General features: G+C 41.9%; 1 protein-coding gene and 1 long non-coding RNA gene across 5 annotated transcripts in view; one reads left to right on the top strand and one right to left on the bottom strand.

Moving 5' to 3' along the window:
• Positions 1 to 10,461, bottom strand: part of MAMDC2 (MAM domain containing 2) — a 57,864-nt gene extending 47,403 nt beyond the window's left edge. For all 4 annotated transcript variants that reach the window (XM_048292502.1, XM_048292504.1, XM_048292501.1 and 1 more), the window contains exons 1-2: positions 10,377 to 10,461; positions 10,120 to 10,233 (exon numbers count right to left, since the gene is read on the bottom strand). In XM_048292502.1, coding sequence (XP_048148459.1) covers positions 10,120 to 10,233; positions 10,377 to 10,407 — 145 coding nt within the window. In that variant the 5' untranslated portion in view covers positions 10,408 to 10,461. The remainder of the gene's footprint in view (positions 1 to 10,119; positions 10,234 to 10,376) is intronic.
• On the top strand, positions 10,005 to 17,595 carry LOC125320322. The gene is made up of 2 exons (XR_007201076.1): positions 10,005 to 10,075; positions 14,498 to 17,595. It is a non-coding gene; the product is annotated as an uncharacterized LOC125320322 (long non-coding RNA).
• Positions 17,596 to 17,811: the final 216 nt, after the last annotated feature.

Below are 17,811 nucleotides of genomic sequence, written 5' to 3'. Positions count from 1 at the left end.
CAACTCTCTCATATGGCCTAAAATGAACTCAACTCACTTTGGCCAAACAGCTGCGAAACTGTGGTCTCAGTCGAGGAGGTTCATGTGCAGAATGATGTGCCAAGAGTGATTAGATGGAGCACAACTATTTTGCTAAAAAACTTCTTCAGGATAACAACTGTGTCTAAAACAGAACACATCAAAGACAAGCTTTCAAATGGAAATTACTTAAAAAGTAGGAAATTATGAAGAACAGATCCTGTCACAAAATGCATCAGAGTGCTGTACACTTTAACCTATCTGCTTCCCATGAAATTCTGCAGCCATGAGCATTAGAAACATTAGCTACATGCAAATCAAGCCCCAAAGATACCAGTAAGTAGCAAGTTCTCCATATCCTACTTACAACTAAGAGATCATCTAACGGGATCTACAACAAACTCATTTCTCCTCTTGCATGAGGGTGCAGAGATACATACATATAAATGGATCAGGCATCTACACATAACATGTGACTGTTCTGTTTAATTCTTAACTTTAAAAGGAACCAGAAATTCTTTTATTCTTTTACTGTGCATGAAGATATCTCTGAAAGACCACTGCAAGTAGGGCTTTTTTAACTTTCAGTCAAAAATATGAAGATATCACAGAATAGTTGGGGTTGGAAGACACCTTCAGAAATCACCTGTTCTTACCCTGCTCCGTCAGGGCCACCTACAGCCAGTTGCTGAGGACCATGTCCAGACAACTCTTTAATATCTCCAGGGACAGACACTCCACAGCCTCCCAGCCACCCTCACAGTGAAAAAGTGTTTCCTGATGTTCAGAGGGAACTTTCTGTGCTTCAGTGTGTGCCCACTGCCTCTGCTCCTGTCACTGGGTACCACCGGAAAGAGCCTGGCTCTGTCCCTTTTGCACTCTCCCTTCAGGTACTTCTATTTATTTATAATATAAACTTCCCCCTCAAGCCTTCTTTTCTCCAGGCTGAACAGCCCCAGCTCTTGCAGACTTTTCTCATAGGAGAGATCCTCCACTCCATCATATTCATGGTCCTTCATTGGGGCCTCTCCAGTATGTTCATGCCACTGTTGTACTGGGAAGGCTGGAATTGGACAAGGCCAGAACTGGATAGAACTCCAGACAGGGCTTCAACAGTGCTGAACAGAGAGGAAGGGTCATTCTTGAGCTGCTGGCAACACTGCTAATTCAGCCCAGAACACCATTAGCTGCCCTTGCCACAATGGCACATTGCTGGCTCGTGTCCAACCTGGTGCCCACCAAGGCCCCCAGGGCCTTTTCTGCCAAGCTGTTTCGAACTAGGCCACAATATAAAAACATGGAATGTTCTCCCGAAAGACCCTCCAGTGCTCACAAGTCTTGTAGTATCCATAAAGATTTTAACTCAGAAGTGACTTTGCCTTACAGGTACCTATAAGTTTGGTTGGATTCTTACAGCCAGACACCAACCTCATCATCTAGCCCTGGAATGAAGAGACAGACATTAAAGTGGTGTTTGCTGCGTTCCACAGTTCTCTAACCCAGAGAAAGCAGTCATTCCACCTGCTGACTCCAGCCTTCTTCAAGGGCCTTCTCAAGTTGTACACATGATAATTTGTGAAAAGAAACTATGTTACAGGCTGGAAAAAACACTGTTTAGCAAATGTGAAAGAGGCCTGTGAAAAAAGACACATTTTCATTGCCAGATCTACAAATGAACTAGGAAGTACATGGGACAATTAAGGTTCCCCATCTATATATCAGCTGAGGATTTCTACTGCAAGCAGAAAGTGCTTGGTGGAACACTTAGAATTTTATTGAAGTGTTTACAGAGTAAATCTAAATTTTGTTTACTGCATTAGAACATGATCTTTAATGTTATTATTAGAGAACAGGGAAATCTTCTGCTTACTCATAGATCAGGTATGATTGTCTGGCTTCTTTGCCTTCCAGGCATAACGTTTTCCACAAATGCATTAGCATTTCCCTAGGCACCACTGTCATGCAGAAGCCTGCTCCAGCCTTTTTGAACCATGAGGGATAGACAAGGCAACAGTCTTACAGTATTGATCAATTGTCAGTGATATAACATCCAAAAAATAAGAGAATCTGAAAGACAGAGAATTATTTCCTTCAATAAATTTGCATCTCACTATGATTTTGTATACAACAGCTGTAACCTTCCATTTCTGTAGCTCTTTATGTATTTTTAATACCAAACACAGTTTGTGGGCCAGGAACTTTGAAGAAAATTGTCAAGTCACAACAGTGCCTCTTTAAACTTTTTAATGGTTTGCTAATTGAAAACTGTGAAGACTCTGTTTCCTAAAACACTTTGACTAATGTTTCCAACGGAGATCTAATTACCATGATTCATGATTATTTTCATACTAGACTCACAAGGTTTTCAGAACAGAGTAAAATGTTAGTAACAGGTAGCTCATACTTTATCAGAGAATATATCTATTTAAAACAGCATTCAAAGTACACCAACACAATTACTCACACTCTTAGAGTAGTCTCAAATACTGATCTTGAGCCACATTTGGCAAAGGAAAATGTGTTGGAGGAACAGCCATACAGTGTAGAAGACACTCTCTTAAGCAAAGAGCACTACATTGTTATGTTAAATTGTAGGAATGTTTGGCTTGATTATTATGTGCAGAAGGACTACAGTAATCACACTTTAACCTCTGCCTGTCTAGAGGCGCACAGGGAAGGATGGGACAAAACATGCTTACTCTTTTCAATGGGAGCAATAAAATTCTTCAAATGATATAAAGCATTCTAAGCAATCAAAGCATTATATAAAATTACATGGATGACTATGGCCTTTTATCTGGCCTTCGGTAGCATAACTGCTAAAAAGTATTATTAAGACAGTAAAAACTCAAACATTAAAGGAAAATCTCTCTATTTTTTAAAAGTATATTTTCTTGAGATGTAACCACAGAAGATTTGACCCTCTTCTCTAAGCTTTAAGTTTAGTCAAGTAATTACAGCTTTGCTTGTACTGCTCTTTGCACACAGTGGCTGGGGATGAAATGTCTCAGAAGGTAATGTAATGGGAGAACTCAAAAAAAGGGAACAAACCAACTAGTTGTAACTGGTCTGGACTTACTTTTTCAATAAACTTCCAATGCTTCTACTTGACAGCATCCTATATAACAAGAATATTAGGGCATTTTCAGGCTGATTCTATTAAAATTTTGAAGTCTGTACCATGTGCAAGGTGAACAAGTCTTCTTTACTAGTAGAAATGCTTCTAGAGTGTCTGTGATCATCCTTTCAGCACAAGTGCAAGCTTACCTTACCTCACTGCAGATCTTGACTCACGTTGGATCTTGACCAAAATTTATAGCGAAAATACCTTTCCTTCCCTCCAAAAAATGAACTGGCAAATGATTGGCTTTCCTCTTCATTTTTCAAGATGATTACACATATAGTGTAATAGGTGCAACAACCATGAAGTACTGCCTGACAGCGTTTTACTAATAAAAAGAAATCATGCCATGCCTGCATCCTGAAATTCCTGAAAGAAACCTAACTTCAGCTCATTTGCATCTTTCATTCTTTTTCAGAAAGCAATTCAGAAATATTTCTAGCAGTTTTCAGCAAGTGATTTGCATGATTGTACTGGAATTTTAGCAAACTTCAACCACATCTCCAAGGTCAGGGGTTACATGCAAGTGGTTTTTTGACTGAGGTGATTTCACCTCCATCACATCTCCCAAATACTCTTTTTCCCTCCTACAGCTTTTGATTTTTTTTTTTTTAATAGGAGTGGCAAATTATCTATTTTCAGGTTTTTCATTCAACACAAAGTCCAGCCTATTGTCAGAAGTGCAAGGTATATTCAGTAAACATGAATTTTCTCAGGGTCATCCTCCCTCTCTTGTGGCCAAATTCCATGGCTCAGTGTAAAACACACTACAGCAGTTGTTGACTCTGTAAGCACTGAATCAGTAACAGCTGTATGTGAAAATAATCTTATGAGAACGTTACTATCCTGTGGAGAGGAGGAATGCTTTGAAACTCATCTCTTGTGCAGTGACTCACTGATAACAATTTAGGCTTTGTTTGTTCCCCAGCTGCAAATGGAAAGGCCAGACTTATCACAAGTGTCATCATGCCTAGGCAACTGCTGGTGAAGCCCTTGATGGACATAAAGTGCTCTTGGGCATCTTATTTTTGCACAAGATCTGCCTCTGAAGGTGGGGAAAAAAGATGCTAATAACTGTAATGTGGGCATAGCTCAATAAAAATGCTATTACCCAGAAGCCTAGGATGGAAGTTATACCTGGGCAAGCAAAATGTCAGATTTCATACTGGGATCAGCAAGACAAGGGGTAGGCTGGAGCAAGATGGAATGCTACTCACACATGGTACTACTGTTAAACTGCCAGTGACAGACTGAACAGGAAAACAGCGCAAAAATATGAGTTGCTAACACAAGAGTGGTGGCTAAGTAGCCAAAGTCAAGTGCACAGGAGAAATGGCACCAGAAGTAAAGGAAAATGAGAAGAACATGAGATTCTAAGCATAAAAGAAGTGTGTGAGTCAGTCTTTCTTTCCCCGCTCCTCAGGAAGGAAAGTTGTCACTCCAAATTCAATTACTTTGGCCAGGAATACCAACATTTTAATTATCAGAGCAAGGCAAAACAGACCATGGGGCAATCTAAGGGCTTCTACCCTCCATCAGACAGTTCTTGGTGCAGAGATGCCCCAGCTACAGGTTTGGAAGACCCAAACCAATATGCTCCCATGGCAGGGTGAATTTATCAGCTGAGATCTTGCCAGCAAACAAGCACTGTGGTATGCCAGCCTGGTTCTGCTGCAGCTAGGTACAAGCTGGTGCAAGTCTCCTTGATTCGCAAGTATACAGTGATCTCACAACAAACATGTGAGACCACTTGTCTCATCTCAAGAATTGTACAAAGCCAGCAATGTTACAACTTTTTTTACATTTTCAAATTATGTATTTCCAATGTACAGGAAAGTACTGTAGACAGATGGAAAGAAAACTAAGTTCAAATGTGCTAATTTATTTGCCAGTAGGTTTGTGATGGAGCACTACGTGTTTGCTGTGCCACAAAACGTAGGATCACCAATTATCACCTGCTTCATTACTCTGCATATTACAACCACATGATGTGACATTCAAGATCAGAGAGCTCAGATCAAAAGAGGTCAGTTTTAAGTCATATGGCACAGCTGTAAATACAAGCTATTTAAATGGTATGCAGACAATGTTTAGATTTGAGATTCCTTATGCTGCTGCTCTCACGCCTGACTTATCTGATGGCCTGCAATAGCTGTCCTGTCTCTTGAAATTATTTTCCATATACTTTTAAGTGTAGCTATGTGATAAATATGTTTCAAAAGACACACTTCAGTTTCCTGAAACTGTTATTAGAGGATGTTGCTTGCTCACCAGCTTTCCATAAATTGTTATCTGATAGATGCCGGTTTGGAGTGTATCACAGGAACAGTGTCTTTGAATAATGTGGCAAGAATAGGCATATGCTTCAAGGATAAGAAAATAAGGCCATATTTGTATGTAATGTAATCACTCTTCTGAGTGAAATCTCTCTTTCCATTCAAAATACTGCAGAAACAGAAAACATTATTAAAACCCCTGAAATGTGTGCTATTAAAATATACCCTTGGCAACATGAGATACGAAGTAATACACATTTCCAGAATTTTAGAAGGAAGGCAACACACACAAAAATATGCATTTGAAGCTGTCTATTACCCTATGAGAGCGAAGTGCATACAGCTGTATCAACTACCAGTTATACCTTTAGTATTTCAGTGCCACAAAACTCATTAGGCAATGCATAGGCACATTTAACAATGATCACTTGCTTTTTGGAGCACATTGCTAATATAAACAATCTCTCTTCCCTATAGGTTGCTGTGGTAATGGACACAGTTTCTTATCTAGTGCCTAAATCTAGGCAAGCAGATGCAGCATAGCAAACTCCATTAGGGCAGCTGTAAGCTGACCGCCAAAACGCACATTATTTTTAGCACTATTAAACTGGTCTATGTTAGAGTGAAGGGCAATAGAAAGCAAAACATACACACAGTTCACACAAGTCCTGTACAGATATTCTAAGCAAAAATGTAAACATTGCCTAGAGTCACAGAAAAGACATGCCATAATTATTGTGTCTAATGAAATTTATCTGTAATAATGCTGTGAGCAGGATGTTCTTACAATCAGGTTATGGCCATCTCTGTGCCGGACATGGGTAAGCGGAATGCAAAAAGTGCCCAAACCTAACACTTCAGAATGGCTGCAATTGACCCAAGGCTGTGTTTCCTACTGCTGTTTTAAGTGGGTCTGCACAGTTTTATTTATTACTCTACTCAGGATTATTGCCTATTACATACAGCATCTTCCTTTGTTTCAAGGACCATTTTGCATTTACAAAGTATGTCTGTCCTCTAAAATAATTGTGCAGTTTGGTTAAAAAAAATCTCAAGATTATTTGATGAGTCTTACACTGCACCATTTGACAGTATGTATTAGAATTAACTGGTATCTCCCTTGCCACACATACGCTGCTGATAAAGAAGTAAATTCCTATGGAAATCAGCCACTATACATCTGCAAAGCTTTATGCCCCAAAATAACTGGACATGAACTCATGCTCTATACACCTGCAGGTGTTAGTAGAACCAACATGGTATTCAAACTTCTCAACTAGCTCTAATTACTACAGTAGCAATGTGTACAGATGTGATTTCTAAATTTCCTATCCATTGCTGGGTCCAAGAGTTTGATCTTTGTCTTATATTCTGAATGTAAAAATAAATTATCTGTTCAGAGGCATCATGAATGCAAGAATATTTTTGGGGGCGTGCCTACACCTCTGAAATGAAAGTGGACCATTGTCCCCTTTATTTATGTCTAGGAGCAACTCACATAAAGCTTTCAGATCTTATCACTGGTAACATACAAATTCATCTGTTGCTCATTTCAGAAACCAGGATCATATTACAATGATCTTTTCCTGAGCAACAACTTTACTGTTTCTTGTGTAGCTGGTATCCTACGAACACATGAAGCACAACATGTTGCATGGGGTTTCCCAGCTTACACTGAAAAGAGAACTGGCTCATTAAGGAACATGCTGCCTCAAGCCTGATGCTGTACTTACCCAGCCTGGGCCATGACCTCAGTTGGGTGTGCTTCTCAGCCATAACCAGGCTCACTAGAAATTTATATCCACAGCTTTTTCTGTATTTTACATTTTTCCTTGTATGGTGTTTGTCTGCTAAAATCATTATAGTTCTAAAAGGCAAACACTGAGCTAGCCAGTGACTGAAAAAGCCAACAGTTGAAAAAAGCACCTTGATATACTCGATGGTCCTATTCCATAATTCAGTCATGTGAGAGAGCCTGAAGCTTACAGAGGGTTTCACTGAAGCAGAGGTTTTATGGGAGCACAGGTCTACTGGACAGATGCGTGAATTGTTTCTTGTGTGGCTGCTCTTACAAACTGCCACTTCACTAGGGCCTGATTTGCCAGTCTTGAGTAAAGCATTTAGGAGTGAAACAGCTATCCATTGTAGTATTGAGTATTTTCTTTTGATTTGCACTTGATTAAAATGGGTCCTAAAATACCAGTTACAGGTATCAAAACTTTAGCTAAAGGAATAAAAATATTTTCAATTATGAAAATTCTAAAATTAAACAAAAAAAAATCTTGTATGCTGGAACTACCAGAACACTAATGAGAATCCAGAAACATTTAAAACAGCAGCTGAACCTTAGAAACATATTCATTTTAGTGTGACTGCATAGCTGTAAACAAAAGCAAAACTCATTCTCACATTCTCACTTATTCTGGCCCACCAGAAGATACTGGCTTCCTTGGCAAGTGGGCAAAATACTTTCAAGTATGGAGTGGAAATTCCTGGGCACGGTTTTAGTTATGTTTACATCACCTTGACAGTTTGGCACAAGACTACACTATTGAGAGATTTATAAGATGAAAGAACTTGCACTGCAAGTCAGATAATCCCTATAAAAGACCTGCTGAATGTAATTCTATACTACAAATAACATTTTAAAATAATAAAGCAACTTTGAAGCAATGCAAGGAGAAGTGGAACAATTCAGAGCTAAGCTGTCTCTCCCATTTTTGACTTCCCCTGTTGTCCCAGTAAATTACCACATATACATACGCTGACCAGCAAACACCAGGACACGGAGCTGCCAAAAGGAGCATGGTTTTAGGAGGCAAAAGAATGAAAGAGCATCTAAGGAAGACTAGTTTTGCACACCTGCTGTGTAGATTTGAATGAATTATTTTCAGCTAGATTTAGTTGTGATTCTTTGAATGTATTTCTGAAGAGACTAATATAATACCTTGTGTGCCAAATGTTTGCACAGAATGTCTTGCTATGATCAAATTACAGACTGCAGAAAAACTGTTCATAATGGAAATGCTGACAGAACTATGCCTATTACAAGAGCTGGCGTACCACATATTCTACCAGAGTATTACAGTTCCATTATGTATCTCTGAAAATAAGATGTGCAATAACAGAAGCTGCGCAGCCACTGGTATGTTTATGTTTGTACAGAAAGATCAAACTACAGTAACAAAAATTGCATTCTGTGCACTGAAAAAAGCAGGCTGCTGCTGACCCAAACCTCTGGTTAAACATCCTTGTGTCCTGAAGCACTGTAGTGTGGATGTGCACAACATGATGCACACCCATTTCTGCAGATATTGCTCCCAGCATCTCACAGTCCCTTGGAGCTGAATCAATACCACTACCACTACCCTGTAAATCACAAGGAGGAAGTAAGTGCTACTTTGCAGACAGATGGACTAAGAGGGCATGATGTCAGGAGGCATAGCTGGGTTAGCAAAGATGGTTACTAAATTTCCACTAGCATCTTCAAAAATACAGTAAAATCTTTGTATATTTAAATAAATAAATAAACTAAGAAATATATATCAAATAAATAAGAGGAAAATCAAGTATTTTAATTATGACATCCTTGCAGGCTTTTCTGAGTTAGCGTTTTTGTACATTCTCAAAGCCTACTAACTAATCTAAAAAGTAACAATGAAGGTGACTTCTTTTGCATAGATGATAACTGGGCACGAATCAGGAGGAAAAAAAATCTTTTTCCTCAACTGAGTGACAAGCGGAATACAAAACTGGACCAGCCAGTTTTGAATGGAGCACTGATTAAGGGGTTCTGAGGGGGTGTCTATCTCTTCATATCTGTACTCACCTCTTCATTATTCTTGGCACCTGTTTTAGTGCTTAAAAACTAAAACCACATAGTCCCTTTTTCTGTGTGAGTATAACTTTCACTTCATGAATGACAATTTGGTGAGCACATAATCAAAATTAAACTATTTCATTACCCAGTTACAACCATGCTGTGTATACTTTTGTTTAGTCTTTTGGTATGTTCATGTAGTTTCTCTCAAAAATTGGAGCCCACACTGAAAACTTACTGAGAAGTAGTTACAGTTGCAGGGAAACTCTGTGCAGTGACTGGATTTTGTCCTCTTTTCAGTAGCATTAAGTCTTGTAAGTCTAATACAGCTTACTGAAAGACTTGACTTTTTCTGTTGAACTGAAGGTACCATAAAATGGAGAGAAGTCTTAATTGAACATGTTGTAAAGATACTCTTGCCAAAGATTGCCTCTTGCCCTGGAAATGCATCTACTTTTGGAGTAGAACCCAAAATATATTTCGAAAAAAAATAATGCAGCTTAATAGGTATGTGGCAGCTGTGAGGGTTTTTTTAGAAAGATGGTTTGATAAAAGACACCTTTTCCCAACAGAAAGAGAAAGAACGGAGATTTCCGAGGCATCCTGCGGAAACCTGCGGAGATACCTGTGCCGGGGTTGTGCAGACGCCTCCCCGCAAGGTCTGCCCATCACCAGCTGTTAGGGGACTGCCACCCACACGGGAGGGCCGCGACGGCGGCTGTTCCCCGGGGAAGCCGAGCGGCGCCGCCCCGCCGGCAGCAGCGGCACCCCGAGATGCCGCCGCCCCGCCGCGGGGTCCGGCAGCGCCCGGAGCGGGGTCCCGCAGCGCCGGGGAGAAAGGTGAGCCCAGGGGGAGCTGCGCCCGGGGGCGGCAGCGCTCTCACCTTCCCCGTGCAGCGTCCAGGGCAGATGCGCGTAGTCCCACTGGTAGCCGCAGGCGCTGTCCTCGAAGGTGCACGACCCGGGGGAGAGCAAGGCCGCCCCGGCGAGCCGTAGAGCTGCAAGGACAAAGCGAGCCCCAGTCACGGCGCGCCCGGCCCGGGGGCCGCGGGCTGGGGGCTGGGGCTGGGGGCCGCCGCTGCCCCCGGAGCAGCGCCCGGGCGCGTCCCGGGCGGGCGGGAAGGTCTCCGCCGCCGCTTACCGTGCGCGGCGAGCAGGCAGAGCCGCAGCATCTTCCGCGCCGGGAGCCGGGCTGGCGGCGGGGCTGAGCGCGGCCGCCCCGGGGCGCGGTGTGCGGCGGGGCTGAGCGCGGCCGCTCGGCACCCCGGCGGGGCGCGGGGAGGGCAGCGCGGCCGGGCAGGCGGGGGAGGGACGGGGAGGGCCCGCGGACACCGCGGGTGGGCGGCCCATCCCACTCCGTCGCGGAGTGGGGTCGGCCCCGGACGGTGGCCCGAGGCCGGAGTGGCTCAGGCTGGACTGCCCTCCAGAGTGGGGCGTGCCGCCTCCTCTCCGGGCAACCTGCTGAAGAGTATCACCTCCCGCACGGCGAAAATGTGTTTTCTTATGTTTAAGTCGATTTTTCCTCTTTTCAGCTTGTGCTTTTCTGCCGTCACTGGGTACCACTCGAAGAGCTTGGATCTGTCTGATGTACTCCCTGTCAGGTGTTTGTTCACAATGGTGAAATGTCCACTCAAACCCATCTGCCGAGGACAAAGAGGCTCCTACCTGAGTTCCTGTGTTACCACAAGTTGCTCTTCTGTCCTTCCCAGCCACTAAACCTGCCCTTCCAGAGGGCCATGGCAGGGTACCCTTGCACTTCTAGCTAAGAATGGTCCAGCAGTTGCTGAGATGCTCCAAGAGCTTGTAGTAGTTCACAGGGTTACAGAATAACTCAGTTTGGAATGGACCACAAGGGGTGTCCAGTGCAAACCCTGCCCAAGGCGGAGCCAGCTTTGAGCTTAGATCAGGTTGCTCAGCTGGGGTTTGGTAACCTCCAAGGCTGGTGACAGCACAGCCTGCCTGGGCCCTGACTCCTGGACTGTTTTTCTGGGGAAAATGTTTCTTCCTTGTCAAAGCTCTGTGTTTCCACTGTTACAGCTGTGCTACTCCCTCTCACTCACCAGCTGTGCACCACTCTGAGGAGTTGTGATGCTGCATTTCCTCTGTCCTTCTCCTGTCCATACCAGGACTGCTGTTAGGTGTTGCCGAAGTCATCTCCCTTCCCAGATGTACCAGACCTGGTCCTGGAGCCCCTCCTTGTGGGATAGAGTCTCCAACCCCACTGTCTCAGTGTTCTTCCCTCACAAGAGATTAAGTTCACTTAATTTGTTACATTGCAAGGACTGAAATTCTGAACTATTTGTCTAGTAGGGCTGCCCACATAGCATACTTGCCAGATCTGACTGGTGGCACATAGTAGTATTTCAAATACAAGCTTTAATTTTAATACCATGCTTTAATATCAAAGCATTCAGTGAATAGGAAAGACCGCCAGAGACCCCTTTTATTACTCTCCAGGACCATAAAAGGACTTCCAGCAGGCAGTGGATGCATGCAAATTAGTTCTAGGGAAGTGATGTTTATGTATTAGATAAGAGACACATTTTAATGAATATATATGTTTATGATGGATAAAAAACCTGTTGTAAACTCTCACCTCACACACAGAGAATGAAGAGAGATCCTCTGTGTGTCCTGTGCAGATAAATAATGCCTGCTTTCTAATGCTTCAAATTGTGTTAAAAAGTTTATTCTGGCCAATTTCAGTATCTCCATGAATTAATTTCAGTACTAAGGCAGTTGATGAGCTAAATTTCTCCAGCAGCTTTGACAAATGCCTATCTTTGCACAGAATTCAGTATCGTGCATTATCCAGTATACACCACTTTTGAAGAGCTGATGGCCCAAATAGCCAATGGATGCTGATGACTCACTAACATAAGCACTCAATAAGAGCAGTTGAAGAGGCTAATGCCCTCAGTTTTTTCATTGATGATATTCAAGATGTTCCACCTCTTAACAGAGGTGGCTTAGCTGCACATGTCAGCCACCAAACTTTACAGCACCATGTGTTTAACTGGTTTTTAAACTGGCACCTTGCTGCAACCTCTCTGGAGCCAAGAATTCCTGAAACTAATGTAAAACCTCAGAGTGGCCCACTACACTCTTTTCCAAGAAATGTATAGAAGACATTTTCCTTAATAATGAATTTGTAAAAGCATTTTGTGCCTTATTAATTCCTGTTTCCTGAAATCTCACCCTGTTCTTTCCTGGTGCTCATTCAATTAGTTTGTGTTCTTCATATCAGGGAGTTACATAATCAAGGCCATGCTAACCAGGCTATCTCACAAGGGAAAACCAATGTCAGAAGTGCCATTAATCATTATACAGGAGTATTTGAGAGGTACAAGAGCCTTCTACAGATGGCAGAGTTTAATTCCGTAAGCATTTGCCCAGTTTGTTCCTGACCAGACAGGAAATGTGTAAGCCACATTAGTCCTTACTGCCTTTTGGGATGGGGAATGCAGAGATCTAGGATAAGGCAGAAGGCCAGTTACATATCCTGTCAGTTCCTATTACTAAGTGAGTGAGCTTGCTTTAAGCATAAAGTTAATCCATGGGCTGCCATTTAACTTTTATTAATTTGACTGCTTTCATTTTTGCAGATTAACTGCAACACCAGAGAAGCAGACGAGCAATAGTTAAAGTCTGAGCTTTTCCAAATTCTCTGCACAGCTACAGACACTGTCCTCTCCAGTGTTTGCTTTGAAATCCTGGAAAATACACTTCGTAAAAAGACCTCTTTGCATGCCCAGGCACATCCAAACTTTCCACTTGTTCTCAGACCTTGGACACCAGTACTGTTCTCAGTTGGAAAAGGACACCAGGACTGGAAAAGGAAATGAGGTCTTGTAGTGCCTTTCAGTGTTCAAACTTCAGTCTTCTCATATACATGTGTTAATGTTATTATTTTATGCCTTACATGCTTTAATGGTACTATAATCATGCATGACACTTTACAAGTCTACTAAGGCAGAAGTCCTGGCATGTTTTTATATTTATCTTCAATAAGAAAAATACAAATAATTTGAGCTGAGGTCATCTAATCTAACTTCGCTTTGGTATATTCATATTTCTTCTGTCCTTTGCCCATTATCTCCTGTGCTTCAGAATTCCAGACAATTCTTATCTTGCCTGTGAGCCAGTTTCTGCAGCTGTTGTCTTCTCCATTCTCTGGAAGCATATTGTGCCGTAGGAATACTTCCACTGGTAAGGTAGAAGCTACTAGCAGCCAGTGGCTGTGCTAGACATTTCTGCTCCCATATGGTTTACCATCTGAGGGTGGGGTAAGAGAAGAAATGCACCCATGGGATGAGCAAGAAGAAGTCCTGGCAGTATTATTTAATGTTTCTGGTTGCTATCACATTGTACTGTTAGCAGCAAATGGCAACTGCCAGGTGAAGCAGGGGAAAGCTCTTGTCCTGCTGTCTATGGAATGAGCCACATGTGTACATCAGCATAGCAGGTACTCCTGTGTGCTTTTGGGGATGGCTCAGAGAGGAAATTCGTTCGCATTCTGTTGAACTGGTTCTGTATAATGCTTTGGAAGGCCCTGCTCTGCACAGCCTGGCATGGTTTAGTCCTAACAAAGTGCATGTGTTTGTCATGCTGTCCCCACATACTGCATCTTGATTTGGTATATTTACTCTTGCACTGAAGTTGCATCTACTAATTGATGCTCTGAAAACTACATGTGGAGATCCATGGAGCTCTCCACTACTTCTGGATTGCTGAGGGTTGGTGACTGATCTTGAGGGGCACCTGGATTTGTTAATGGAAATTGCAATCAGTCCAGTGCTGGTTCAGCTGCTGAGCTCAGTGAAGGGAATCCTGCTGTGGCTGAGCTTGGCAAGAGTGGCTGTTGCTGAGGGTTGTAATACAGAGCCACAGCCACAGACAGGAACAGGTTGATCTGTTTTATACGTCCAGTCAGCATTTGCTGTATATATGTATATATATGAGATACATGTGTATCTGTAAGTACTGCAGCACTTTCCAGAAAAGTGGCTGAACTGAGTAATCCTTAAAAAAAATTTAATCATTCGGCAATATGCAGGCTAGTCATAGTAGGGAAAAGACCAGGAGGCCAATCTCAGAAAAGTTAAAGCTGGCATGAAGTCACTGCTCAGTAAAGCTGACTCTTTGTGAGGGGCAACAAATAGATTACAGGACCCCTCTCTTATATTAAAAGTACTCTCTTACATTAAAAGTATCAGGCTACTTTTTATAATGATTGTATTATTTTATGATTATATTTTTCAGATGTTGTTTATATTCCCTGTAAAGGAAAGTTCTGCTCAAATGAAGTGGATTCTTGCTGTACATCATCATGGTTTCATGAAGAAGAGTAAAAGGAACAGTCAAGAATGACACCTGCATGTGGAATTACTAAACAAGTTAAATCCCAGTGACTGTCGCTTTGTAAAAACTCTGCTGGCACCAGCAAACTGCAACTTCCTCTTTCAAAAAAACCCCCACCATTCAGGTGTCAGAGAAATAGCTAGCACAAAATGCTCAGTTTAACAGCTAATGAATGTTTTACAGCTGCTCTCACATCTGAATTCTATGATTTTTTTTAAAAAACCCAGACAGTTAGCAGATTATTGGAAATGGTTAATTCACCATCCCTGGAGGAATTTAAAAGACATATTGATGTGGCTCTTAGGAACATGGTCTAGTTAAGGAGCTGGCATAGTTGGATGATCTTAAAGGTGTTTTCCAACTTAAACCATTCTATTATTCTGTGATTCTGTGACTGGACTGTATGCAATCTAAACATTGGCTACAAGGCTGAGTATGGGCCTGCTGGTCAGACAATGGCTCCTGAAGGCCACTGGATATTGCTTTAACTGCAAATTCTGTCCTTTTCAGTCAACAGAGAGCGCACAAGTCACTGTGATTTTGCAGTTGGTGTAAGTGATCAGGAGTGTCAAGAGGATACCCATGCTTGATCTGTCCTAGGGAATGCAGTTCTACAAGACTCCCTTCTACATCCTCACAACACAGGCTGCTCAGCCTTGCCGAGAAAAGAAAGCCAGTAGGTAGAAGCTGGAGTGGCACCATCCTTGGCAAAGTAGGAGAGCCAGAGTGAGATGGGCAATCTCACAGTGATGAAAACTGCAGATTAAAAAGTAGCAGTCAAAAGTAGTCTTTCCACGTGCATGTGTGTAAGGGAGTTTCTTGGCATAAATCCAAGCTACAGCACCGTGCTTCGCTAGCAAGAGACTGGAGCCACCGCAAGAAAAGACCTCACATGACAAAGCTGAGCCCTTCTGTGCTCCCCAGATGCTCTGCTAGAGATGAGCATTTATGAAATGAACTCAGGGAGAAGAAGAAAGAAACATTAATATTCCATATGTTGGTTTTTGGGGATCGATATTCAAGGAGGTTTTTGTTCCTGGACAAACCCACAGAATTACTGTAAGATTTAGGCATTTTGCTGAATATTTCAACTACTCAGGTGAGAATAAAAATAAATTCTTCAATTAAAGCTGTACTGTGAGTGTCTAGTTACTGAAGGTTAGTCATATCTAGATGAAAAAACAGCCTTTGCTGTTCTACATGAAGACAGGAGTTTAAACAAGTACAGGCACCTGGTGTGACTCTTGAGATGTGACCTCCTGTACAGGACTCCATGATCCTTGTGGGTCCCTTCCAACTCAGTATATTCTGTGATTCTGTGAAATATAGAATAGGGACTACTTGCAAAAGTATAGTTAAAATATTAATTCAAACGCAAGTATATTTTCATTTAAGAAGGGATTTACAGTACACTGAAACAAGATGTACTGGAGCAGGTAGTTATACAATGATTGCCAGTGTAACTAGCTTGTAAATTGCAAAGTTTTCCCATGAAGACAAAATTTCAGGAAAATCCAGTTGGGCTCAGGATGGAGTAGAAGGACATCAGATATTTTGAACTGGAGAGGTTTATCCTCTACTCTGCAGAAAGCTAAAGTTAGGATTTGGTTTAGGGCCAGGGAAATCAAAGACCTCAGAGCTGAAATGTGAGCAACATCTTGTTCAGCCCAAAGACCTGGGATGGCAGTGGGGCTCAGGACAAAGCTGTAGGTCAGTGTACATCGTGAACAGGTGTTATCTCCTGCAAGGACAGCTAGTTGTAAAGTTAGGGTCTGTGTTAGTTATCTGAGGACCCCATTGGAGCAAAGTCCAATTGGCCAAAGTAAACTGTTCTTTCCAATATAGGCTATCTGTATTCTGCTGCAAATTTTAGTTCTGAAAATAGAAGAGCATTTTTTTGTTCAAAAAAATGTTCAAGTGACATTATCCTCTTTGGACATTATGGAATGAATCAGGTATAAGAAAAAATTGTAAGCAAAAATTTTTAATAACCCAGAAATAACAAAACACCATGGACAGTAATTTGTACCAGATGCTACAGTATAGGTGTAAAAGTAAATATAATTAGGCCTAGTAAGAGGCAAAATAACATCACTAATTGCTTTAAAATAAGTAATTCTTACTTATTGTTTTGAAAAAAAGCCACTGACTATTGAAGAAAACCTTTTCTATGGATGGTGTCCCTTTTTTTTATTGGTTCTGTGCGTGTAACAATCTATTTTTAAGATTTCTTTAAGATATCAGCTGCAGAAGAAGCAGGGGAATGACCAGCTGTTCAAAAGCTATTTCATGATCCAGAGGACTGTGTAATGAAAAAAATTAGGGTTGCCATGGTAAAATATTATTTGTGTACAAATAAATGCCCTGCAGACAGTTTCTCCCTCAGATGACATTATTTTTGCAGAACTTTGTAGAAAACAGACGACAAAGCCAAATATGACGATATGTGCAGAGATGGAAAATGGGGGGGAAAAAAGGAAGTGAGACAAGAAAAGGAAAATTTATTCAGTTCTGTTGAAAATCATTAGTGCCTGTTTTTTAGAATTGAGTGCAGTGGACCTGCATGTGCCTTATCTTGCTGTAAAGTAGTATTCCAGGGGCTTCTTCAGACTGAAATAGGGTAATGAACACCCCTGGAAGGGGCAAAATTTCGGCCCAAAAAAGTAGCAAAATCCTGCAGAGAAGGGTTACCCTCTTTAAGAGAGACCTCCTGTCGCAGGACTAGTTCAGCTGTGTCAGGACCTTTTCTGTCTCCTGAGTCAGCAAAGAACCAGCAGACACCATGTCTGCATTGTATCCTTGGGGTTTAGAGTCCTACAGCTGGAAGTCACTGCACTCACCTAGCTGCTGGGCTGGGATTTTGTGTGGCTTGAAGTCACGCGGTAATCCACCTCTTAGCCGGGTATCTCCTCCTGCCTGTGTCAGATCTTTCTCTCTGGAACCATCTCTTCTGTCAAAACATGCTGAATAGAGGAAGGACATGTACATATGTGCATAAATGAAAGACATACTCACAGCAATAGCAGTCCCAGTTGCGACATCAAATAGGAAGTGTATGAGATTTAAATAAAACAACCAAAAGATAGCCAACCCACCACCACAGAAACAAGAGAGCTGACATACATATAGCATTTTTGCCTGAAGGAACTATGCTGCAGTTTTACAAATGCATAACAAAGGGAAGAAAACTATTTTACAACAACTGCAAAGGAAAT

The sequence above is a fragment of the Corvus hawaiiensis genome, chromosome Z, assembly GCF_020740725.1.
Source record: "Corvus hawaiiensis isolate bCorHaw1 chromosome Z, bCorHaw1.pri.cur, whole genome shotgun sequence".
NCBI lineage: Eukaryota > Metazoa > Chordata > Aves > Passeriformes > Corvidae > Corvus > Corvus hawaiiensis.
The sequence above is the reverse complement of the archived record's forward strand: the minus strand, read 5'-3'. Positions and strand labels throughout refer to the sequence as shown.